This window comes from Alternaria dauci, chromosome 1, assembly GCF_042100115.1.
Source record: "Alternaria dauci strain A2016 chromosome 1, whole genome shotgun sequence".
Taxonomy (NCBI): domain Eukaryota; kingdom Fungi; phylum Ascomycota; class Dothideomycetes; order Pleosporales; family Pleosporaceae; genus Alternaria; species Alternaria dauci.
This window is the reverse complement of record NC_091272.1, coordinates 3,296,799-3,321,128: the sequence shown is the minus strand read 5'-3', so window position 1 is coordinate 3,321,128 and position 24,330 is coordinate 3,296,799. Positions and strand designations below refer to the sequence as shown.

The window sequence follows — 24,330 nt, the reverse complement described above, 5'->3', positions numbered from 1 at the left end:
ATTTCAGATTGGCATGCAAGCAGGCCGTGGCAAGCTAGCTGCGACGCCGCTTTCATAGTGACGCGGAAAAGTAAACTAGCTTGACTCTAGAGACCCTCTCGTCTCGATGAACCCGCGGCAGAAAACATGTCAAGCACGACGTGTGCATTACACAAAGCGACAGAACGGTTTTGCTTCGTGCGCGTACTTCTAGACACATCGAAAACGCACAGGGCCTTGGTCCAGTCACTTCATCTCCGGACGCTCGATCAATGCTCCCCACACCGCTAAGACGCTCTTCGGTCAGAAGAGTAAGGAAAGCCCTTGGCTACTCAAGCGATGCTTGCCTACCTCCTCTCGATTCTCCTCATCTCGGCCCTTCCTCTTTCTAGCTCGACAGCCAACTCCCTCGTCTTGAAGGTCTCTCCGTCTATACAGATGCGGACTCTGTTAATCTTTTCTAGTAGCAAGCGGTAGTACCGTGCCTGGTAATCAACCGTGTTGAAGTCGTTCGCAGTCCAGATCTTATTCCAGATGTTGACTAACTCGTGGCTTATTATGATCATGGGGCTCTCTGGTTGGAAGTACACATCGTGACCCGTATCGTTGCTACCATCCGAACGGAAAGCCTGCGAAGTATTGCGCGATAGGCCTACAGGTAGCAAGTTCAAGACGACTTCGTCAATAAATGCTACCTTTCGACTCCTGTGAATAGGGTCTGGGCCTTTTTCGAGTATATGTCTGAGGACTGCGCACATCTCCCATGCAGTTTGATTGGGAGGAGGAAGCCCGCCTGTTTCGGCTGGTGTAAAGAGGCGAATATCTATCTGCAATTGCTCGATGCTCGTTGTGTAGGCTGGTGTCTTGACCACATTGCCGATAACGTGGTGATACATTCCGCCACCTAGGAACAGAGATGCCCAGCTCGAGAGGAACCCACTAAGCCACATGTGCTTGTCCTCATCTCCGCTTCTGGGCACCTTGTTCTTTTTTGTCTTGACGAGTGGCATGGAGAGCCAAGTGAAGTAATGTGTTCCGTTGATTTCCACACAGTCCATGCATGCAGCAAGCCGCCATTTCCGGTTCACTCTTGCGATGATCTGCATCAGTTCCTCATTAATCTGGCGGTTACATGCCAGGAAGCTAGCACAGGTGGGCGGTGTGCCTTGTGATGCGATTAAACAGCCATTCTCCCACGGCCCCTCGGGTTCCCGTACGCGGCACCAGCCGGTTGCTGATTGTGTGTCCTTCCGGCTTGGACGAGGTCGACAGGATAGAAGCAGCGCTGTATATATCGCATCGCGCAATTCGCGAGGAAGATCTAGGAAGCGGGCCATGTTCGATTCAACCTTTACTCTGCTATCACAGTCCTGCCAGGATTACAATGCAGCTGTCAATGTAGATACGCCAGATCCACATCATCACCCCTGTGGTAGAGTCTCGCTTGTCGTCCTCAGTATGAGACGTGATCCGAATTTGAAGTCTGGGGTAATACAAGGATGGATGGCGCCTGTCTACTTTTCTGCAGTGACAAGTCTGATGGCGTGCCTGAGGCTTGTTTCAGACGTGCAGGTGCACCCTGTAATACCGCAGGACATTAAGTTTGGGATGAGTGTTGGGGGGGATAGAACAAGCAGGTACTTTAGGCGCTGCAGAGCTTGAGGCGACTCTGAGCTTTTCAGTGAAATAGAGGTACGGTGCAAACCAACCAAATTGTAAGATGGCTGAGATGCGTTGTGCTATAAATCGGAAGCTACGGGGTTCCGGGACTTCCTACAAGCACGTGGCGTCATGCTTGGCACAATCTGGAAATTTACCGGATTACCGTCAGATCCTAAGGCACGATCCCAGAAGAATTTTCCATCGTGTAGCACATGATTGAGTTTTCCATGGTTTTGTCAATGCACATGATACAAGAAGTGAGAGGAATCGGATAAAAGCCAATGGGTTGATGTTTTCATTAAACGGCAAGGAGATATTTTTATTCCACGCGAACTCCCGCTAGCAGCAGCTATGCTAATCTGGTGGAATCAGACAAATATCACGTTAACACTGCCTTCCCAAGAAAGACAGTGACAGAGGTGACTGGGTCAGAGAGAGTTTGGAAGTGAAGCCGACATGTCTGTCGACGTGTGCAACAAGGGTATCACGTTAATCTGCTATAGCAAGCAGAACAGCGGTGACTAATAGGAACAGACATCTACGACTCTGCTGGAGCAGGGACAGTCTCCGTATGCTGGCTCGAGGCAGGCGCCTCTGCGGCCAGGGCCTGGAAGCCTTCGGTGGTGATGTTCACCGCGCCAGCTTGTACAAGCTGTACACGTGTTAGAAGCTGAACACTATTTCTCGTCGAGAGAGCAAAACTTACAGCGCGGCTCAGATCATCCAAAAGATCTTCAGGGTCCTCGATACCAACACACAATCGAATAATGTCTTCAGGCATGTTCCTCTCCTTCCTGGTCTTTTCGTCAATGCTCGCGTGACTCATGCGGCAAGGCATGCTGATGAGGGAGTTTACGCAGCCAAAACTGACACTAATGCCCCAAAGTCTAGCGCTCTCGACAATTCGCTCGCTGATGGTGACATCGCCGGTCTCGAAAGACAGCACAGCGCCAGCGCCACGTGCCATACTCCAGTGCAGATCGTACTGGGGGTGTGATTTTAGACCGGGATAGCGGACCTTGAAGCCATGGGATTCAAGGAAGGTGGCAACACGCATAGCGTTTGCCTGCTGCTTCTCCATACGAACACCCAGGGTCTTGATACCGCGGAGCAGTAGCCAAGAATCGAAAGGCGACAGGCCACAACCAGAAGCGTTGATAGTAAAAAAGAGTCGATCTCCAAGCGCGGAGTCGTTGATAGCAATGACACCTGCCATGAGATCGTGGTGGCCAGACAGATATTTTGTGCCAGACTCGTAAACGATATCCGCACCGAGGTCGAGCGGGTTGAGCAGCATGGGCGACATCATGGTGTTGTCGACAGCAACCACTGCGTTAGGGTTTGCCGCGTGAGCGATGCTGGCAATGGCAGGGATATCGCAGATCTTGATCAGAGGGTTCGTCGGCGTCTCGAGCAGAACCATAGCTGTCTTGTTGTTCACGACTTCGCGTACTTTTTCTGGGTTTGTAGTGTCGACGTGATGGACGATGATGCCTCCGTGTGTTGAGAGGTACTTGAGCAATCGGTTTGTTCCGCCGTACAAGTCGTCGCCAGTTACAACTTCGTCGCCCGGTCGCAGGAGACGGGTGATGACGTCCAACGCGCCCATGCCAGATGAGACGACAAGCGCGCGGTTCGCGTTCATGATCTTGGCAAGGTGTCTTTCGAGATGTGTTCGTGTAGGGTTGCCGGATCGTGTGTAGTCGTACTCGCCGCCGCCTCCGGTTGCGGACTCCTGTTTGAAGGTTGCAGACTGCGCATGTTAGCCCTTGACGCCCCCAACTGATGCTAGTGACCGTGAAGTGTTGCATACCTGGTAGATGGGCACAGAGCTGGCATTGTACTGGTCGCTGCTCTCTGTGTAGACCAGCTCGGTCATGAGCGCATACTTCCTGCCATTGCGGGGCGAACTCGGGGCAGGCGATGGCGGGAGGTTGTGGCCGTCAATGTCGAGCGGGATCGCAGCCTTGCCAGCGGCATTGGCCTTCTTAGAGCTCTCTCCAGCCATTATGATGATGGCGTGTCCGCGGTGCGGACTTGGTGAAAGCCGAGTGGCGGGGGGTTCACAGGTGTCAAGCTTCGCGTTGAGGCGATGACGAAACCGTTATATGTAGAACAAAGCAAAACCCACGACAAAGGGGTTTTGGAGAACTGCAATATTTCAGATTATGGGTGTATGAGTACAAAAGTCAAAAGCATTCACAGATGCCATGGACGACGTGTGCACGGCTACGTTAGCCCCATCGTGTGGGGAGTCACCGCTGGAATTGCGCCATCGAGGGCAAATCGGCACTTCTCCCTTGCTCCGAACATCGCCCGCATGTTTTCGCCTCCGACCTGCGGACGACAGGGGGAGGGCCTCTACCCCGGATTGAGACAAAGAATCCACAGACCATCGCACATGAACAAGTTAAAAAAAATAGTGCGCGGGTCCAATCTACCAGGATGCTCATGACTAATTTGATATGCGGGTATAGCTACTTGGACAGACTTGACATTACAAAAGAATTACCTTCCTTCCCATCGAGTACCCTGTGCGCCTAAACCTGATCGCCGAACCAGATGCCAAACCGTCCCGAAGTGCCTTTTGGAAAAATGCAGGAGCGTTGAACACGAACGCAGTAAGGGAGCCAGTCTGGAGCCAATCTAACGCCAAAAAGAGTTGATCATCGGGGATTGATAGCAGGAAACGACTTCCTGACATGGAGGTTCATCTTGAATTCGAAAATGCCTTCCTCTGTTCCACAATACAGAGTCCGTCCGTCCTGGCTCATGGCCAGCCCCGCCGTCCGTACGCCTAGTCTGGAATCATGTGTCGTGCGGCTTGATCCGCGAAGCCCTAAGCTGAATTCATACGATTCAAGGATGGGCTGGCCGGCACGCGTGATGCGGAGCCGCTCACGCGCCTGCGTCAATTGACGGATACGACGAAGCTCGCTGCGGAGTTCGGGTACAGTGGGATTGCTGTCAGTGCCAGCCGTATGTGCAGTAGTACTGCGGGTTGTGGCGCGTTGTTGTTCCGTAGCAAGTGCCTCTTCAACGGTACGCCATGCTTCATCTGTCGAAGCCACGATCTCGTTGCTCACGCGACGCGCGTGCGCAGGCACCGTGTTGGGCGAACGGGTAAGAGCAGTATCAGTAATATTGGTAAGGGTAGCAGGTGCATTAACTGTGCCTTCGTTTATTGAGACAATGACTGAAGTCCGCCGATGAGGAGCTGTGCGCTCTTGAAGCCAGTTACGGGAGTGCGCTTGCCCGGTCCTCTCTGCCATGAAGCGAGCCATGGCGTCGGCTACCTCTCGGGCAGTGGGCTCCCTACATCCTGTTAGTCAAGATTTACCACAAAAGCCGGGTACGCGACATACGGTACAGTGTTGAGTCGCTCAGAAGTTGTATAGTTGATACTTCGGGGTGTTATATCCTGATCACGGGCCTCTTCACGCTGTCTGTGACTGGTCCGTAAAGCACTGAGCACTTCCCTTTCGCGCGCCGTTAGGCCAAGGGGATCGTTGTCCGATTCTACGACACCTAGTCTCCGGTGGAGTCTATGCCGCTCCGAGTCTGGTCCAAAATGCTCATCCGCAGCATTCACGGCCGCCGTACGTCGTTCCGAGTCCATGGCGCGTCGATATCCTCGGATGAAATCTGCTGTTCTGCCGAGCTCGTGCATTTCGGGGCTAAGACTGAGGTGGAAATCGGCTATTTCGACGGTCTGGAGGCCTTCTTCTTTTGGATCCAAAGTCAGGGTTTGTTTAACCTTGAGACCAGCTCGCAGGTCGGCAATGCATACTCTACCTTGGTCTTCGCTCCAGACGAGGAAATCCCATGGTGCTGGTGAAAAGTGCATGGTCCGTACCGCGCCGGGCCCGGTTCGGCTATCTGGTCTAGTGGAACTTATCATTTGCAGGATTGCGTCTTCGCCATACTCGACAACCTTCAACAGCTCGACATCGAAAACAGTAATGTAGCCGCATTCCGAGCCAACAGCACAGAGACGTCCCGATGGTGACCAAGCTGTAGTGAAGTAGCCGTCTGCATGTGAATGGGCAGGGCGGTAGAGAGTCACTTGCTTCAGTAGTTCCCATGTTGGAGGTGTTGATTGTATATGCTCCTCATGCGTCTTATTGCTAGGCTTGGATGACTCTGTACGCTCCAAAAAGTAGCCGATGGGGGCATCGCCGACAGCGACCAACATCTGTCCGTCGGGCGAGATGGCAGCGTGGTTCATTGCAAAGGGCAAGTCAAGCACTGCGAGTTCCAAGTTGTGGGTCAACGAATAGACGCGCACCGTCTTGTCGTTGTTGGTAAGAACTGCGACGACGTCATGCTGGCCCTCGCTCTCACCTTGCAGTTTATGTATGGATATGGAGTTGACGATGTCGGTTCCGATCTTCTCGAGACGCACGCGCGATGCAGTGCCTAGTAGGGGCGGTCGAGGCAGGCGGTGTTGGAGATCCAGCGGCAAGGAGTCGTCGCCACGGGACGGATCTGTTGGAGGAAAGCCAGTTACCTGGATGGCGGCGAAGTTGCCATGTTCCTCCCCACCCACGCAGACATAGCCGTGGCCGGAAGCAGTGCAGCGCGCTTCCCAGGGCAGAGTGGTGACATGTGCCTGGATCCGTGTAGCCGCGTTGAGGCAGTAGACGGCCGCGCCGCTCGCATAGTAGAGGAGATCAGGTTCAGGACAGGAGATGAAATGGCGCAATTGATAGTGTCTGCACTCGTCAGCGTCGGCGCACCGTGTGCATGTCTTTGGCCAGCGCTCACGCGATAGGGATCTTGGTAGGGTAGTAGGCCTTCTGAGCCAACACAAAGGTATCCGTATCTGTGCTCAGGAAGTCATCGACGGCCATAGTTTGCGGTCAGGTCGGAGAAGGCTGCATGTCTCTGGGACGGTAGCAATCTACGTCACAAGTCGTCTGGGCGCACAAGTCAAAGGGCCCCTACAAGGAAACACGGTGCAGGTGGGTGTGCAGGCGAGAGGAGGTTGGTGTTTGTGGTCGGTTCTGGCACACCTTGGATGTGTTGGCGCGAGGGTTGATAGAGTCGCAGTGTTTCGAGGTGTTCCAGGCGTCACCACGGTCAAGCATCTTCCCCACACGCGAGCCATATGCGCCAAGCCCTGAACACAGCGACTCATGGTCCAAGTCAGAGCACAGAGGCCAGCAGCCGTCATCGCACCATCATCCAGCCTTTGCCGTCTGCCACTGGCAAAAATCTGCCAATTCGCCTCGTCGCCATTCTGAGTCACGTCGCAAGGTCGATTGAATTGTTCGTAGCAACTCGGAAGCACAGACATTTACAGCGGAACCTCGGGCGGCGATTTTACACCAAAACGAGCTAGAATCTTCTCCGAGAATTTTGTCCATTGTCAAAGCTTCCATCACTACATCATATATACCATCCACCCTCCCACCCATCCTCTTTGCATCCAATCCTCTGTCGCCTGCATCCCCTCACGCAGCGTCTCACACACTGCACAATGTTGTCCTCAAGATTATCACGGACTGTGAGTAGTTGCCTTTTTGCTTGTGCCCAACATTCTCTGACCTCATCATAGTTTTTGCCTCGTGCGGCTTCGGCGGCGCGATGCACGCCCGCATTCAGGGCCCCCGTCATGTTTGCGCGCGGGTACGCTGAGGGCGGCGAGAAGGTCAAGGGCTCAGTCATTGGTATTGACTTGGGTACCACCAACTCTGCCGTCGCTGTCATGGAGGGCAAGGTCCCTCGCATCATTGAGAACTCCGAGGGTATGTCAGAAACGAATTTTCAGCCGATGCCATCAATGTGCTAACTCTCTTCTAGGTGGCCGAACAACACCTTCCGTCGTCGGTTTCACAAAGGAGGGCGAGCGTCTTGTCGGTATTGCCGCCAAGCGCCAGGCTGTTGTCAACCCAGAAAACACTCTGTTCGCTACCAAGCGTCTCATCGGTCGCAAGTTCACCGACGCTGAGGTCCAGCGCGATATCCAGCAGGTCCCATACAAGATCGTCCAGCACACCAACGGTGATGCTTGGCTCGAGGCCCAAGGACAGAAGTACTCGCCTTCCCAGGTTGGTGGTTTCGTCCTTGGAAAGATGAAGGAGACCGCCGAGGCCTACATGGGCAAGAACGTCAAGAACGCCGTCGTCACCGTCCCCGCCTACTTCAACGACTCTCAGCGTCAAGCCACCAAGGACGCCGGTCAAATTGCTGGTCTCAACGTTCTCCGTGTCGTCAATGAGCCCACTGCTGCCGCTCTCGCTTACGGTCTCGATAAGGCCACCGACAACGTTGTAGCTGTCTACGATTTGGGTGGTGGTACTTTCGATATCTCCATCCTCGAGATCCAGGCTGGTGTCTTTGAGGTCAAGTCTACCAACGGTGACACTCACCTTGGTGGTGAGGACTTCGACATTACCCTCGTCCGCCACCTCGTTGACCAGTTCAAGAAGGAGCAGGGCATCGACCTGAACAGCGACCGCATGGCTATCCAGCGTATCCGTGAGGCCGCCGAGAAGGCCAAGATCGAACTGTCTTCCTCATCCCAGACCGACATCAACCTGCCCTTCATTACCGCCGACGCCTCTGGTCCCAAGCACATCAACACCAAGCTCACCCGTTCTCAGCTTGAGAAGATGATGGACCCTCTCATCAGCCGTACCGTCGAGCCCGTCCGCAAAGCCCTCAAGGACGCCAACTTGAAGGCCACCGACATCTCCGAGGTCATTCTCGTTGGTGGTATGACCCGTATGCCCAAGGTTACCGAGTCTGTCAAGAGCATCTTCGGTCGTGATCCCGCCAAGTCAGTCAACCCTGATGAGGCTGTTGCCATCGGTGCTGCTATCCAGGGTGCCGTCCTTGCTGGTGAGGTCACCGACCTTCTCCTGCTCGACGTCACTCCTCTCTCTCTTGGTATTGAGACCCTCGGTGGTGTCTTCACCCGTCTGATCAACCGCAACACCACTATCCCTACCAAGAAGTCCCAGGTCTTCTCCACTGCCGCCGATTTCCAGAGCGCTGTCGAGATCAAGGTCTACCAGGGTGAGCGTGAGCTCGTCCGTGACAACAAGCTCCTTGGCAACTTCCAGCTCGTTGGCATTCCCCCAGCCCACCGCGGTGTACCCCAAATCGAGGTCACTTTCGACATTGACGCTGACTCCATTGTCCACGTTCACGCCAAGGACAAGTCTACCAACAAGGACCAGTCCATCACCATCGCCTCCGGATCCGGTCTCTCTGAAGCCGAGATCGAGAACATGGTCAAAGACTCCGAGCAGTACGCTGAGCAAGACAAGGAGCGCAAGAACGCCATCGAGGCCGCCAACCGCGCTGACAGCGTCGTAAACGACACTGAGAAGGCCCTCAAGGAGTTCGAGGACCGTCTCGACAAGGCTGAGGCCGAGAAGATCAAGGAGAAGATCAACTCCATGCGCGAGTTCATCGCCCAGAGCCAGTCTGGTGAGGGCAGCGCCACCGCCGCTGAGATCAAGGAGAAGACCGACGAGCTCCAGAACGCCTCTCTGAGCCTGTTCGACCAGATGCACAAGGCCCGCTCCGAGAGCCAAAACAGCGAGCAGCCCCAGCAGCCTGAGGGCGAGGGCGAGAAGAAGCAGTAAATGCTTTGATCGTTCAGCACTGGTTTTGTCTTTCTCGTTGATGGCTTCTTTACGTCCAAAAGCAGGCGTCTTGCATCCAGTCATGGTTGGTCTGGTTTAGGTCACGTCTAGACGTGTACATATCCCTACACATGTTTGAGCATCTTGTATCATACTTTCCGACGATTTCTCTTCTCACATTAGCGTTTGTTTTATTACCCTTACGGATCCTTGGTATACGTCGGAATAACGAAAGAGTGATATCCTCTGGTAGTCAGGACATGATGTAGGAGGGACGATATAATGGCGGAGTCAATGAGTGTACCATAGCCTAGAGACGCGAGATGGTAGCACTTCGCTTACTTCTCCGCTCTACAATCTACGATTTGAAATGTTCAATAATGTCTATCAAATGTGAGATCGTTTGTTGCTCACTGACAGTGACGTTGTATAAACAATCATTTTGATTTTGACTATGTGACCTGCCCCACCATCTGAACCTCGGGATAACTTCATCTCGATCGGCTAAACTCTTACGTCATTACTAATCCGCGGCCTTCCATTCTTCGATAATGCACAAAGTCAGCCTTGTAGCAAGTTACCTCCTAAGATTCCAATGTGTAGCATTGTAAAGCACACTCTCCTATTCACACGCGGATCCAACATCACTAGATTCTTTACTGTCAGGTCTCTACACTGTTCATACGGAACCTTTTCACGTCGCCCACTCATCAGGGAAGCATCAATTGGTACACACATCCAATCTCTCTGCAATACTCGACATAGCTCCACAAAAGCCAAGCCCAAGATGACAGACGCGACGAATCACCCCTTGTCTGGCCTCTGGCAACCTACACAACTCCAGAAACTGCATTACGGCGCCGACTCGGTTCAACAACATCTCCTCTCCTGTCTTCCAAAAGAGTCGAGCAAAGCCTTTATCATTACTGGAAACTCTCTGGCCAGCAAGACGCCCCTGGTGCAGCAAGTCGAAAAGCTTCTGGGCGATAAACATGCAGGTACCTTCTCAAAGATAGGCGAACACGCCCCTGTCGCCCAACTAGATGAAGCAACCGACCTTGTGAAAAAGGATGAAAGCATCGATACAGTCATCTCCATCGGTGGCGGAAGCCCAATCGACAGCTCAAAAGCCATCAGCTACCGCCTGAACGAAAAGACTGGAAAATACCTTTACCACATCGCCATCCCAACTACACTCAGTGCTAGTGAATGCACTCTAATGGCCGGCTACACGCAATCCGACGGCGTGAAAACCGGTGTTCGGGCCAAAGAACTCGTACCCCACGTCGTCATCTACGACGCCAAATTCGCTCTACATACCCCTGAGCGGCTATGGATGTCAACCGGTCTCCGCGCCATGGACCACGCCATCGAGCTACTGTACCATCCTACCGCCACCGAGATGCCCGCAAGATGGTTGACCCTACAATCTGCAGCTACGCTCTTCGAAGCCCTGCCAAAATATAAACAGAACCCCAAAGACGAGGATGTCATTACTAGGTTGCAACTTGCTGCTTTTGCTTCCCTGGGCTTTTTGGGCTACAACATCAAGGGTGGTCTCGGTCTCTCGCATGCCCTGGGCTACGCGCTTGGCTCTCCCTATGGTATTCCGCATGGTATCACATCATGTCTCACTCTCGGACATGTGGTCAAGCTCAAGGCTCAAGATCCCGCTGCGGCGGAGCAGGTTGCTCGTCTGCTTCCGTTTATCGGAGAGGCAGCGTCTGGCGATGCTAAAGCCGATGCTGAGAAGGTAGGAGATGGAATATTGAGGCTGGTCAAGGATCTGGGCTTGGATAGTGATTTGAGGAATTACAAAGTAGGCAGAGGCCAGATTCCTGTTATTACGGAACGGGCAACGGGTGGGCAGAAGGAAGGCAAGGTTTATGATGCTGTTGAGGGATTGGTAAAGGGGTTGTTTGTTTGAGTAGTTTGTTTCCTGGCTTCAATATCGGCTCAATCTTGCATGATAATCCAAGCTTTCACTCGTCAGAAGCTACGGTAAGGCCATATACGAGAAGTATGGGTATGACGACAAGATATGATACTAGCAAAATGATGTACATACACACTCGACCCAAACCAGAGCGGCGAACAGCCTTTCCAACGCCAGACGAAAAAGTATAGCAAAAGAAAACGAGCGGCGAGTTACCTCTCATGAAATTGTAAAGCAACTCAACTAACGACTTCCCCAAGTACACCAGCAACGTAGCATACTGCGGCGGCCCAAATGGCTGTCTTGACTACACCAGCCCCCTTACCGCCTTTCTTCCTGCCTTTGGTCTCCTGCTGGGTTGGTCCTTGCTCGTTACCGTTTCCATCTATGCCAACTACGCGTTCAGCAGCCTGCCTACGCTCAGTGAACTCTTTCTCAAGTTGTTCTTGACTCTCCTCCGGTCCGACATAGCCAGTGGGTGATAGACGGACGGTTCCATCTATGGGATTGACGTTACCTCTCTCCACTGTGTTATCAGTATTGCTTTCCGTTGCGCTCGTGTTCACAGTTGAGAAGGGCTTAGTAGACGACGTAGGGCTGAGAACATTGCGTAGAATAAGCATATCCTTCTTTGCAGTAACAATCTCGAGGCCGTCTTTGATGTGTGGAATGAACTTCGCAGGCTGGTCGAGCTGTGATAGCGCTTCGTGCAGTGGTACTACAGGAGGAAGATCGTGAGGCGCAGCCGATGTAGAGGTAGTGAGCGAAAGCTTGCCAGTGTCTGGATCGTGCACAAGAATTGTGTAAAGCATTTGTGAGTCCGTTCCTGACAAATGAGATGATGTGCTCGGAGCCGATGCCTTGACAACATTCTCATCAGACACGTTGCTCGGCTGAGCATCCAAAGCAGCGGATCCAGGAGACGCTGGAGTGTGACCAGCAATCGGGGTATCCTGAACTGTTTCACTTGGAGCAGCAGCCGATATAGCTTCTTCCCCAGCCACCGGTTCTAAGGTGTTTAGCTCTTTCACCTGGGTCAAAGTCTCGTCTATCGTGGGATCATCCTTCAGCATATCAAACTTCTTCACGTCATGATCATCTTCAACCTCGTTCTCTTTGGCCAGGTTCTCCGTCTGCTTGTGGTCAACAGTGACTGGTCCATGCGTATCCGAGTGTGCTTTCTTGACGTCATCGGCAACTATCTTGTCATTGAGTTGGCGGGTCGCCTCCTCTTCAGCCTCGGTTGCTCCTACTTTGGATGGCATTTCCTTCTCTAAGCTTTCTAATACGGGTCCGAAAGGTCTGAATAGGCTGTGTGCAAGAGGTCCTCGCTCTTCGAATGACTTGTTCGGTTCCGCTTTTGGTATACGCGCGTATCCATCGTCTGAGAGCCCACGCATAGCGGATTTTTGTGCATCGACCTCGTTGGCAAGACGCTCTTCAGCAGCTACCCTAGCACGAAACTGGGATTTGTCGACCTCGATCATACCAGCATATGCTTTACCTTGGGTTGATTGCTCATGCTCTTGCGAATTCTGCACGTTGTGATGTTCACTGAAGGCTTTGATGTCTTCCCAAGTATGCGGTGCCACGCCATACACAAGCATGGCACGTTCTAGCAATCGCGTTAGAGCCATCTGTGTGTCTCTAAGGGTCAACAAGCTATTTGCAACAGCTTTGTAGTTTGGCAGCATGGCCTGTGCGATTTCCGTGTCCTCAAGACGACCCTGTAGACTCCAAATCAAACAACGCGTAAGATGAGCATTCTTCTGTGTAATTCTGGACGCAATGCTGAGTCGCCGTTTGAATGCCGAGGACACGTTCTTTGTTGCCTCTGACTTGGCCAGTTCCTCGAGCTGCGCGTATGCCTTCGTAAGGTCGTTGTCTGTGCTCTGGTATCTGAGACGCAACTCTTGAATGGCTCTGATTTTCTTCGGTGTCAAGGAATGCATCTTGCCGGTTCCTGGGCCCTGTCGAAGGGCATTGATAGCAAAGTCCAGTAGGTCCTCGTCTGCTTTCATGCGCTTCAAGAGAGGTTTAGATGCTGGAATGTCGGCCTCTAAATCATCAATAACCTGCTTCATAGCCGTACGGCCCTTGCGGATACGTGCCAAGATCTTGTCAAAAAATTGCCGGGTTTTTATCACGTCCGCCTCCTCAGTAGGGTCTTGCCAAAAGAGGCTGGAAAGTTTGGCGCTGCTTTCCTCAAGCCATGACTTCATCCGCTCGACGCTAGACTCCAATTGGCTTTCAGTCTCCATGTACGGTGTTTTTCCAATTCGTGTAGTTTTTTGCGGTGCAATAATCTCCTGGGACTCATGTGACGTCTCTGCCTGTTGCATTTGTCTTTCAACTCGACGCACAAACTGATCGTTGATGACTTTGGCCTCAAGCATCGGATCAATGTCATTATGTTCCTTGTGAGTATCATCAAAAGTCTTCTCTAACTTAGCTCTTTCGGCTTTTCTGAGCTCGTCGTTAAGCACTTTGCTCCTTCTTGCGGCCATGTTTGCGCGTATTTCATCTGCACTCAGAAAGTCCAAGTCATCTTCAGGCAGTTGACTCAAAATATTCGACGTTGACCGCGAAGATGTGGTAGTACCGTGAGGGGCAGGTTCCTGTTGTGTTGGGGGTTGGTCTTGAGGAGCATGCCGTGGTGTGCTTGGGTCCAAATCTGCGGACAGTGATATAACACGCTCTTCTGTGGGTGGTATTGAAGATGCCTCAACAATCTCCACAGTCGCTGGCTTCGGTGCCGATGGCTCGTCTTCTGCCTTTTGCAGGGGCGCAGTGTCAACCTCAGGCTTGGCTACGAGATCTTTTGAAGATCTCCTTTGTAGGGCAGTTTCTCTCCAGGTACCGCTCTCAGTTGCACCGACGACAGACGGATCGTTGTGTCTGGGCGTCTCTGCCAGGAACTGATCCACGAAGGTATCTTCCATAGTCGGCGTGTTCTTGCCAGACTGTTCGATCTTCGAGGCGGCATCGGATTTTGTCTTCGTAATGTACTCTCCGAAAGACTCTGTACTCTTCGGTGGTGTAGGCTGCTGAAGCTTGTAGTCTTGTGGGACACTTGCAGGATATGCGGAGTCGGTCACGCTTGTTTCGGGTTTGCTCGGTACTTCCGCAAGGTGATCAGAAGTCTTGACAAGAGATTGCTCTCGAGGTCTTCTGAAGTCTGAAGGAGATTCAACCCCAGCCGGGTCGTCACGGAGCAGTTGACTTGCCCTGAAGGATGGTTGTGGGAAGTGAGATGCTCGTTCCCTGTGCTCGTGGGAATTCTCATTCTTGATCTCAACTCGTCTCGGGTACTTCGGATCGGGGCTGCCATCTTTATCGTTCTTGGACGGCGATGTGGTGTCGTCACGAGTATCCAGCTCTCTCAACAACCACTTTGGAAAGCTTTTGCTGGTCCATTCCCAGTCTTTGAGCCCCTTGCCACTTAACATATCATTGCTAGCCCCGAAGATGGCCTGGTATGGATCCTCCATCAGCCTCTTTCGCCATCGCTGGTATTGATGTAGCTGCAGCCACTCGAGATTAGACATGCCGGATGGACGCTTGCTGTCATGGTTGTCTTCATGTTGTGCGGATTCGGAGGGTGTACGGGAGAAGCATCGCGTGCGGAGAGCAGCCTCGTGGGACCGGAGGACGCGTTGCGCATACCGTTGGATGGGAGTAAAGGTCGGGTCACGGCGCCACCAAGTCATATTCGAGGCTGGGGAGTAGTCTGGATGGAGATGAAGTCAAAAGAATAGGCCGAGGGGCTTGGCTCTGTGTCTTGTCAGTGCCAACGGTTCATGCAACATCAAGTGGTACATACCGTTGTATCAATCGAGGTCTCTTGTCCAAGGCACCAACAGCTCCCCGGGGCTAGCCTAAGTAAAGGGACAGTGGCTACATCAACAGCCGGACGACTTTCACAGAGGGGACAGCGTCGCACTCAGGGCAAGAGCAGGGTGCTACCAGAAACGGGTTCAAGATAGAGAGATAGGGCTGCCAGAGGAGACGGAACGCTCAGGCAACCTTCAGGGAGTGATGGCGTCGCCATATCCCCGCGTAAGCTCCGTGCCGCTTATCATGTTTCGCGGGGTACATTACCACTCGCGTGATCTCTCGCGTCACCACTTCATGGCGCCCTGCACCTGCATCTCGCCACACTTCAGGGGGCGCCCTTTGCTTTTCGGTAGACGCCAACATGTTGATGGGAAGTGGTCGTGAATCGCCTTGGAATGACAGCCCTCGACGATACCTGACGCGTACCAAGTCGCGTCTCTGAGCCGAGGCCCGATAAGGCGATAAGGCAGCACCGCCAAGACTCCACCTCCACCTGTCTTGATGGGCCCTTGTGGAGCACAGCCCTTTGCAACTCTTTCATCCCGCTCGACTGCACATGGTAGTGCGCGGCATCAACACGCATAACCCCCGTATCACCCATCCCATTGGACTGGTTGCTCTTGCAGCTAACCGAAACTATGGTCTCACTCCAAGCTGACTATAGACATCAATCTTCCAGGCATACATTTGCTGCAAACTCATCTATCGGATCTACGCTTGAGGTGCACTCGCCATACCCGTCTCAGCATGACATCCAATATACTCGAAGATTTGCTGGTCCGGCTCTAGCACGTACACCTCGTGGAACAACCGGAGCGATAACACATTGTTGAGCTTCTTTGCGTACATCAAGAAGCCTCCAAAAATATTAATATGCGTCTGGTGGCTTTTGCTCCAGTACTCGAGAGATGCCAGGTCGTCAAAATAACCGAGACCAAACGTCCTCTCGCGGTCTGCTTCGAACGACCTCGAGTTGACAACGTCCCACAAGTTCATCGCATAGCACCCAACCTCGCGACCTTGATCGCGTAGAAATCTCATACCCTCCATGAGTACGGGATGCATGGTATCGAGATAGAGTTTGCGCTCTTCGGGTAGCGTGTCGGACCAATCCTGTCCCGATCGAATTACGCACAGGTTGCGTTTGCCGGGCACACGAACGCGCTTTGAAACCTTGTCCTTACCAGGCGAGCTATTGGCACTACCGTTGCCAGAACTCAATCTGTTGCCATCAAGTCCATTGTCTTGAGCAGCTGCCAGCCGGTCGCGCATGCTACCCCAGTATGCGTGTTCTTCTATCTCGCCCGAGATCTTCTCCTGCATGTTGGCGGCCCCTTCTGGATTCTCTGGATTCGAGAACACCGTCTCAAAGCGATCGGTTGTTGGACGCAAGACTTCTTGAAACCAGCCATGTCCATCTTGTTCCCTGTCTGGACTCTGCCACCAGGAATCGAAACCAGATTCTTGCTGCCAGTCCTTGTGTAGGTCTGTGCTGCGCCAGTATGCAATAATAGCAATGTTGTAGGCCTCTTTCTTGTCGACAACAGAAGCTACTTCCCAGAACGACGGTCGCTTTGACTCCGGGGCTTTATTGACAAAATCTTGCAGCTTAGAAATAGCCGTGCCGTCGTTCCCAGCGAGAGAGATATACTGTGCCCCCATCACTGCGATAACGAGGTCGTCCATCTTGGTGGAAAACCTGGAGCAATACCCAGGGAAAGGCGGAACATAGTTGGACGGTGTGCTAGCCGGACATGTTCTTTCCTTGCGCAGGTGCTCTGGGATCGCGCATTCGAGCATTCTGAGAAATCACCGTGGCTATATCTGACAGCGTAGAACAGTATCGATCGAACTCGTGGTATCTACTCTCTCTGCCAAGGGAAGCGAAAGAAAACAAAAGCCTATAGAGAGGCAGCGTCAGGTGAGTTATATTGCTCACATTCCACAGCATGCTTCAGACGGCGCGGGATAGTAGCAATGGTCTAGAGTGGGTTCACAAGCATCTAAGCGGATCGGTGGGGCGTCTCCAGAAGAGCCGGGCCTCGCGCTAGATCTGTCACTCCCTGTCGTTCGCCCGCACCTTTGCCAAGCGACATGCCCCCGGATCTAGATTGATACTTCTGTGGCAACAAATTCCTTTTCAAGCCCAAAGGTCTCACGGGCCTATCGCTGAGGTGGCATCTGCAGGTGTGCGCGCTTCGGCACTGTCACCTGGACATCCCGCAGATACGGACACGGCCGAGATCAGCAGTTGCGACCACTCCCCATGCGCTTGCTTGCCCGCCGCTAAAGCATGAACGATCATGTACGGTTGGGGGCTATAATTTCACCAGACGCTAATCCGAGCTTGGGTCGAGCTGACTGCCATGTCGGCCCCGTAAGATCAGACAAAGACAAAAAGCACATTGTAAACCAATGGCCTCCACGTCATCATAGTTATCCGGCCGTCTGATCTGCATGACGTTTCTGCAAGTCTGCTCACGATCATATTTTAGGGTTGGGAAGCATACGGAAGCGACCAACATGTCCGATGCAAATGCGGGAACTTACTGCGGGCTGACACCCATACCAATCACTTTACACCCTCACGGATCCGTCTTGATTTGATTGAAATCCTCGATCTCCTTCGTGTATCGCATACCTTTCGTTCTTTTCCAATTTTCACTTTTTGCGCCGACACTCGTTGTTAAGGGCCTTGTTGCCCTGATGGGTTCGATCGGGACCATTGATTGTTCATGTTCAGCCTAGCAACATGTACAACCCTTTCACGACTGAAGCATGGACGGAATATGCAGTCGGTATGGTCATAATATTCTCCCGAATCACAGCACGATGTTTCCAGGTCGGTTTGAATTGGGAAGGAGACGATTACTTTACCATACTATGTGCCTTCTTCTTTACCGCCGAGCTCGTCATGCTAGAGCTCATCGGTAGATACGGTTCCATTACAGGAATGAGTAACGAGATTGCATTAGAACTTACGCCTGAGCAAACTCAACGTATCGTTGTGGGTAGCAAGTGTCTTCTTGCTGGGTGGATACTGTAAGAAATGTCCCTGTACGAACTGCACGTGAGACATGCACTGACTTCGTACACTCATCTTCTAGTTACACCACGCTAATTTGGTGTTGTACGTACTACAATATTGACCGACTATCTGCAGTCCAAATAGATGTGCTAACAGGTTGGTGTCGCAGTGAAAGCTTGTATGCTATTCTTCTACAGGAGGCTCACGTATGAACCCTTTGCTGTCCCTTTATAGCTTCGTGCTAACTGGAACAGCCTTAATCTCCAGCAGAGGAACCTCGTCAAGATCACTGGGGCTGTCTGCATTGCAGCATACATCGCCACCATCATCGCATTCCTCACTCATTGTCATCCAGTCTATCGGCTATGGCAAGTCTATCCATATCCGGGTGACGACTGCGCGCTCAATATTTCTAAGTACCTAGCTCTGGTAGTTACAAACATAACGTGAGTGTTTACTGACCTTGCCCATTTTGTCGACATTGTACTCAACAACCTGCAGTACCGACCTCATGATTCTTTACATCCCACTGCCATTACTATGGTCCGTCCGACTACCCTTGAGAAGGAAGCTGCTATATTTTTCCTGGCTCTGCACGGGAATTTTCATCATGACTGCGACACTGCTCCGTTGCGTTCTGTGTCTTCAAGACGTTTCCCAAATCAATGTTGGCACCATATGGTCGATCCGCGAGACAGTATGATTTACCCACCCCTGGATACCACTGCTTGAGCTCTGCTAATTTATCCTTCTAGTTCGTTGGGATCATAGCCGTCAATGCACCCATTCTCAAACCCTTCTTTAGTCGAGCCAAGAGGGCTGTCTCATCCGGCAAGCCATCACAAAATAGTTCTGGCGATGGCCTCCCGGATAGTCTTCGGTTGTCGCATGTTGAGAGGAAGGGTAAAAAAAGAAGTGTCCATGAGATCACTAACACGGACACGACGATGAATGAGAGTGAGGAGCATATCATCAGCCCTGCGAGGAGAGCTTACAGCGACACCAATTCAAGAGAAGAGAGGGACGATGTGTGAAACAATCACTACGGACAAAGCACATGCGGCCATCACAGGTCGTGGGCCTATAAGTAAAATCATATGAGATGCACAACATAGATGATGCGGCGACGTTCATCGAGATTCCGCAGAGCCTCCCTTCTCCTGGCGATGTGGTCTCCAGTAGAGAAATGCCTCACGAGATCCCATGGACTGCCACGCAACACACCCCTTATGCGGGTGCCGCCTAGGCGTGATCTTCGTACAAACACGAACACGATATCACGCGACGCCAAATGCGCCCTAACGTTTCGCTACTAGTCAATGGAGCAAAGGAGGGAAGGAAGGCGGGTGGCAGAACAGTCCGGGCAACACAACATTGGGAGAAAGGATGTGCGTTTATGAAACGCATATCAAGATCTACATTGAGGGACCATGCGCACAGGCATGCACTCCCTCATCATAATACTATGTAGCCATCTCTCATTTAATTGTCTTCCTGCAATAGCCTCCTCTCCTCATCGTTGACAGCCTCAACCTTCTTGCCCTTTCCACCGGCCTTTTGCAGACTGACCGCAATTGCCGCTCCGATAATAAGCACCGCCCCTACTAAGCTCTCCACTGGCGGCGTAGTCCCCCAGATCACCTTTTCGACTACCAGCGCAAAAACAAGTTGTAGGTAGGTCAGATTCGTTGCCCTTCCACCCTTCTCCCTCTGCAGACCTTCCGTCAGCAAAAACTGCAGTAAAAATCCAAAAAGTCCGATGATCGCAATCAGGCCCCATTGGCCGAGCGTCCTGGGCATGACGAAGTGCAGCGAAGGATGAGCCAGGATGAGCACAAAAGAGGCGATTGTTGCGATGAGGGAAAAGTAGTTGACCGAGATTAGTGAATGTGCGCGTTTGCCAATCACACGAATCGTGGCATACGCAGTACTTGCCCCAAAGGTACCTAGAATAGCCATAAGAATTGCCACAGTCCGTTGTTCGGGCGTTATCGATGGCATTGGTGCTTTCCCGTCCGAGTCATTGACTACTGGGTTCAAGTGCGAGGAGGGAAACAGCCATGTTGGTCTCGCAACGAAAAGCACGCCGCAGAAAGCGATGAAACTGCAAAGCGCTTCTTTCCAGGTAAATGGCTCACGCAGCCAAATGAAACATACGATTGCCGTCATGGTTGGAATCAGAAAGGTTATGACTGTTGCGTCCGAGATTTCGAGCCAGGAAAGAGAGTCTATGATCGCGTATTAGAACTTCCTCATGTTCGATTTATGACGGAGTATTCTCCTCCCTTCCTGTGGCACCAGCAATTCATGCGAAAAGAGTGGAGAAGAAGCAGTGCTTACAGTATAATCCGAAGAGACCCACAAAACCCGCAGTACCTCTCAACACAAGCAATCCCTTGATCCCTTTCTGACCAAAAGGGAAGTCAGGGACAGCATGATACCACGAGTAAATCGAGCATATAATCGTCGTAGACAACATGCGGATGAAAATAATTTGCAGGGCATGGAACTTGATCGAAGGGTCATTAGCCAAAAGTTTAGCGGCTATATTCATCTAGGTGACTGTCAGTAGCAGCTTCAAATGACTGGCAATGATGGAACATACGATAGATCCACAAGTCTGAGCCAAGAATACGAGCAGAAGCCCAAAGTTGCGATCATAGAATGCCCTTAAGCTTGCCGCTACCCTCCTCCACAGAGCTGGCTGATGTGCTTCTTCTGCATCTTGCGCAGTGTCTGAAGCTGCAGGCTGCAAGCGTGGTAAGAAATTTACACTTGATCGTCCTGCCGCCGGCGGCGGATCTACTGTTCCATATGACATCTTTTGTTGGAGGCGATATATTTGTGATTGCAATAGTCGAAAGGGAAGATGGAATGTCCTAGCAAAGAAGAGCAAAATCGTACCGAGACCCGACCCGGTGACCCACTAGTGTGTTGGGTTAGGCCGGTAGCCGCGTCTAGCCCTGCTTACATCAGCTGGGCCTGCCCCAATCGCCAAACACCATTGGTCGAGGTTTGTTGTAAGAGATGATGCGCGCAAGCCTTCAAAGAACTTTCAATGGATTTGGAAAGCAGAATGTATCAAGATGGACCGTTGATGAAGAGTAGCCACACCCAGTGCCAGTAAGATATATACAAGAAGACGCCCTTCACGTTCTAGCTACAACTGTGTGCCTGTTCAATCTAAGACATGTAGGCTGCGTCAACCCAGTTCTTGTTATCGCTACCCAAAACGGTAGAAATGCTGACAGCAGCCGAGAGCTTCTTCGAGAAGGAAGCTCTGGTTCCCTTGGATCCATCACCAGTGTTCGCATACTCGCCATATGTGACCTTGTCGGTTCTGGGGTCGCCGGTGTTCCAAGCCCTCCAGCCCGCGGCGTTTATGACGTTTGTCATGCTAGTGTTCTGGACAACGACACGAGAGTAGTTTCTCCAAGGGCGACCGAGAAAGTAGGCACCCGCCTTGACCGTGTTACCAGGAGCAGCGGCGATCTTCGAGTTGTTGATGACGTAGTATGAGGGATTGCTCTCTGATTCGCGGCCGTTTGCGGTAACGTAGCCCTGCGATGCTGTGAGAACGCCGATAGAGACTTTTTCGAACCATGCAACGGCCTTTTGACCAAAGATGAAATCGGTAGCACCCTCGATGTAGGACTTGGCGTAGACCTGTTTACCAACCTGGGCAAGGATGGTGTCTTGGAAGCCCTTGAATTGGCACCCATAGTAGCCTTGCTTGTCAGCATTGGCGCTGAGTGCGAGGGCTTGGGATCCCTGTCCACGGGTATTGACGAGGTTGATGTTGTAAACCTTCAGGTTTGGAGTCCATGCGCGGAGAGTGGCAGTTTCGTCATTGTTAGGAGTATCGTCCTGACTCTTGCCTTGAGTGATGGTCACGGTGTTGCCGCTGTAGCTGCTCGTGTCTGTAGTCTCGCCGTAGATGGTCAGGGCTGACTTCAACGGCTTGATGTAGACTTGCTCCTTGTAGGTGCCTTTGGCAATGTAGATGCATTGCGCAGCCGTGCCGGAAGCGCTGAGTGCATCAACGGCTGATTGAACAGTCTTGTATTTTCCACGGCCGCCGACAGCCAAGCATCCTGCAGGCGCAGATGTGCGCCCAGCGCGTGGCACCAGTGTCGTTGGAGCTGCGACAGCAGACGCTGCGAGCGAAAGAACGAAAGCGAGGGATGCAAGCATTGTGAAGAAGTAACAAGAAGTAGTAAGGAAGAAATGTCAGTGAATGAATGTCAAATTAAGCCTGAAGACAAGCTGGATTTATACATGCAGCAGCCTCGGAATGCCGGGTATGCAAATTATATTGGCGGACCCTCAAAGTTTGACCAAGACTTCGAAACAACCGCCCACCGGGGCTACGTCGTCGTTGTTTTCCCGCTACCATGCTTGTCGAAACAAGCAAAGCCAGCCATCGGACAGTTTACTTCGTCTGCACCCCAGACGTGGGCTGTCGAGTCACGGAACGGCTGTGGGCACAGGCACCTGGTTGGTGGAAAACTAGTCGTTGTCCGTGCAGTGATTTTGATTGATTGTAGCGTGTTACAGAGGCTTGATGAAGGGTGGAGAATTGATCCCCGCAGTAACGCCACTTGTAGGCATCGCATCCCTGGAGCTGCTATAGCTGACGCGTTGTTGGACCGGCGGATGCGCCTGTGTAATCATAGGCCGATGTACGGAATTGTGATGTGGGATGCGAAGTTCATGGGGTACAGCAGCGATCGGATGTAATCAAAGTCCGTGCATAGTTCACGTGACTTGGTGTTGCGCTAAGATCGACACTTTAGAACGAGGTCCAGCTTCTATCTGTTGTACGACGCTAGGGCTGTTTTCCGACACCCAGCAGCACCGGCATCAACTATTCGCGTTGTATTGCGTTGGTGTTCGGCTTGCTGCCATCGCTATCCTTACAATGGCGCCTTCGCAAACACACCCTGATTGGGATTCTCTCAATAGCAATGGCTGTCAGACAATCGACCTTACTCTTTCTTCCCCAGAACCAGAGCCGGAACCTCGACGACGGCCACAAATGCGGGCACAGCCAAGACCGCCTCAGAGACAAGCTCAACTATATTTCACGCGCGAGCCACGCCCTTATGGTATGCCAAATGTTAAGATTGAAGCGAGCCGGCCGGTGGCTTCCGCGCGGAACCTTGTTGCGCCACAAACGGCGCGTACCATCAACCCTGAGCATATTAAACAGATCATCGACACAGCCAGTCCACGTGCGCTGCAGAAAGTGCTTCTCGAACTCTGTCAGATATCCCCGGCCTTTTCCGGTGCCCTCGTGCGTGGACTTGCGCCTCACTCAACAACCGCACAAAGCATAATCAGCCAGCATGGGATGCGATCGCAACCGCCTGAAATCGAGACGCAAGATGATGAAGATAGCGACGACGTTTACAAAGCCGCTAAGATGAAGCTAGCTAGGTCTGCACATCCGACTCAGAGTCACAGCAAGCATCTCACACAACCTCGTGGACGAAGCAGAGGTCGAGCCCCACAAGAATCTTATAGCTCTTCATCCACACCACGAGTGAAGCGCGAGATACATGGCCGATCGGCCTCCGATTCGGATGGCGAGCGGCATCTTCCTGAAGCCTGTTCCCAAACTATATCACATCTGCCCACTCTACGGACGCCAATAAGGACAGCCCCTAGCCACCGATCTAATTTCAGTCAAACTCCAAGGCTGTCGACCAAAGTTACTCCACAATCAACTAGTATCAACAAGGTATCTGCACATACCACAAAAACCTGCATGGTATGCCACGAGCTATTCGTGGACGTGAATGCGCCCTGCATTTCTCACCCGGGACGCAGGACACGACAAGGAGACGGGTCGATAACGTGGGATTGTTGTAGCGCAGATGTTGATGATCCTGGCTGTAATTTCTGCGGACAACACGTAACCGAAGAAGAGCCTGAGGAAGATGGTCTTAATCAGCGTAAAAGACCGAGTGTGTCACCGGGTCCGAGTCATTCCACACAAAAGAGACCTCGGGCTTTCTAGCGGAGATTTCAGTATCCTTCCAAATAGCTTATTGGTGTTTGGGTGTAAGACGACCTGTATCCGTTTTAAGCATTCATGATGAAGAGCAGTAAGAACACGGTATCATCACCACCGGCTTGAGGTGGTTCAGGACGTTGGCCCTCTCTTTTTCCCTATGTGAATAGCTCCAGCGTTCCGGATATGACGACTAACACGGCTACGCAAACATCCAGTTGTTGAAAGATTGAGGTTGTGTTGATCTTAGGGAGATGTCCATGACGCGTCTTGC

General features: G+C 52.2%; 9 protein-coding genes across 9 annotated transcripts; 3 read left to right on the top strand and 6 right to left on the bottom strand.

Annotated features, from left to right (window-relative positions):
* Positions 1–1,889: 1,889 nt before the first annotated feature.
* Positions 1,890–3,846, bottom strand: ACET3X_001033 (uncharacterized protein). The gene is made up of 3 exons (XM_069446280.1): positions 3,455–3,846; positions 2,348–3,394; positions 1,890–2,293 (listed from the first exon to the last, which is right to left on the bottom strand). The coding sequence occupies exons 1-3, from the start codon at positions 3,647–3,649 to the stop codon at positions 2,180–2,182; spliced, it is 1,356 nt and encodes a 451-aa protein (XP_069311275.1). The 5' UTR covers positions 3,650–3,846; the 3' UTR covers positions 1,890–2,179.
* Positions 3,847–4,307: 461 nt separating this feature from the next.
* On the bottom strand, positions 4,308–6,494 carry ACET3X_001032 (uncharacterized protein; the record flags this gene model as incomplete). The annotated part of the gene is made up of 3 exons (XM_069446279.1): positions 4,308–4,956; positions 5,007–6,356; positions 6,409–6,494. 3 exons carry the CDS (start codon positions 6,492–6,494, stop codon positions 4,308–4,310), a joined length of 2,085 nt encoding a protein of 694 aa, XP_069311274.1.
* A 548-nt stretch (positions 6,495–7,042) lies between these two features.
* ACET3X_001031 (uncharacterized protein) lies at positions 7,043–9,620 on the top strand. The gene is made up of 3 exons (XM_069446277.1): positions 7,043–7,150; positions 7,202–7,391; positions 7,447–9,620. Exons 1-3 carry the CDS (start codon positions 7,124–7,126, stop codon positions 9,237–9,239), a joined length of 2,010 nt encoding a protein of 669 aa, XP_069311273.1. The 5' UTR covers positions 7,043–7,123; the 3' UTR covers positions 9,240–9,620.
* Positions 9,621–10,026: 406 nt separating this feature from the next.
* On the top strand, positions 10,027–11,166 carry ACET3X_001030 (uncharacterized protein; the record flags this gene model as incomplete). The annotated part of the gene is made up of 1 exon (XM_069446276.1): positions 10,027–11,166. The coding sequence occupies one exon, from the start codon at positions 10,027–10,029 to the stop codon at positions 11,164–11,166; it is 1,140 nt and encodes a 379-aa protein (XP_069311272.1).
* A 248-nt stretch (positions 11,167–11,414) lies between these two features.
* ACET3X_001029 (uncharacterized protein) lies at positions 11,415–14,885 on the bottom strand (the record flags this gene model as incomplete). The annotated part of the gene is made up of 1 exon (XM_069446275.1): positions 11,415–14,885. One exon carries the CDS (start codon positions 14,883–14,885, stop codon positions 11,415–11,417), a length of 3,471 nt encoding a protein of 1,156 aa, XP_069311271.1.
* Positions 14,886–14,921: 36 nt separating this feature from the next.
* Positions 14,922–16,698, bottom strand: ACET3X_001028 (uncharacterized protein; the record flags this gene model as incomplete). The annotated part of the gene is made up of 3 exons (XM_069446274.1): positions 14,922–14,949; positions 14,999–15,038; positions 15,750–16,698. The coding sequence occupies 3 exons, from the start codon at positions 16,696–16,698 to the stop codon at positions 14,922–14,924; spliced, it is 1,017 nt and encodes a 338-aa protein (XP_069311270.1).
* Positions 16,699–17,764: 1,066 nt separating this feature from the next.
* Positions 17,765–19,074, top strand: ACET3X_001027 (uncharacterized protein; the record flags this gene model as incomplete). The annotated part of the gene is made up of 6 exons (XM_069446273.1): positions 17,765–18,054; positions 18,120–18,142; positions 18,210–18,246; positions 18,295–18,486; positions 18,542–18,737; positions 18,796–19,074. 6 exons carry the CDS (start codon positions 17,765–17,767, stop codon positions 19,072–19,074), a joined length of 1,017 nt encoding a protein of 338 aa, XP_069311269.1.
* Positions 19,075–19,522: 448 nt separating this feature from the next.
* On the bottom strand, positions 19,523–20,861 carry ACET3X_001026 (uncharacterized protein; the record flags this gene model as incomplete). Its single annotated transcript, XM_069446272.1, has 3 exons — positions 19,523–20,268; positions 20,381–20,594; positions 20,646–20,861. 3 exons carry the CDS (start codon positions 20,859–20,861, stop codon positions 19,523–19,525), a joined length of 1,176 nt encoding a protein of 391 aa, XP_069311268.1.
* A 362-nt stretch (positions 20,862–21,223) lies between these two features.
* ACET3X_001025 (uncharacterized protein) lies at positions 21,224–22,234 on the bottom strand (the record flags this gene model as incomplete). Its single annotated transcript, XM_069446271.1, has 1 exon — positions 21,224–22,234. One exon carries the CDS (start codon positions 22,232–22,234, stop codon positions 21,224–21,226), a length of 1,011 nt encoding a protein of 336 aa, XP_069311267.1.
* Positions 22,235–24,330: the final 2,096 nt, after the last annotated feature.

Coding starts and splice junctions, on each gene's coding strand:
- ACET3X_001033 (XM_069446280.1), bottom strand. CDS start 3,649: ATGGCTGGAGAGAGCTCTAAGAAGGCCAATGCCGCTGGCAAGGCTGCG. Junction 3,395..3,454: donor GCTCTGTGCCCATCTACCAG/GTATGCAACACT, acceptor TAACATGCGCAG/TCTGCAACCTTCAAACAGGA. Junction 2,294..2,347: donor TGGATGATCTGAGCCGCGCT/GTAAGTTTTGCT, acceptor ACACGTGTACAG/CTTGTACAAGCTGGCGCGGT.
- ACET3X_001031 (XM_069446277.1), top strand. CDS start 7,124: ATGTTGTCCTCAAGATTATCACGGACT. Junction 7,151..7,201: donor CCTCAAGATTATCACGGACT/GTGAGTAGTTGC, acceptor ACCTCATCATAG/TTTTTGCCTCGTGCGGCTTC. Junction 7,392..7,446: donor CATCATTGAGAACTCCGAGG/GTATGTCAGAAA, acceptor ACTCTCTTCTAG/GTGGCCGAACAACACCTTCC.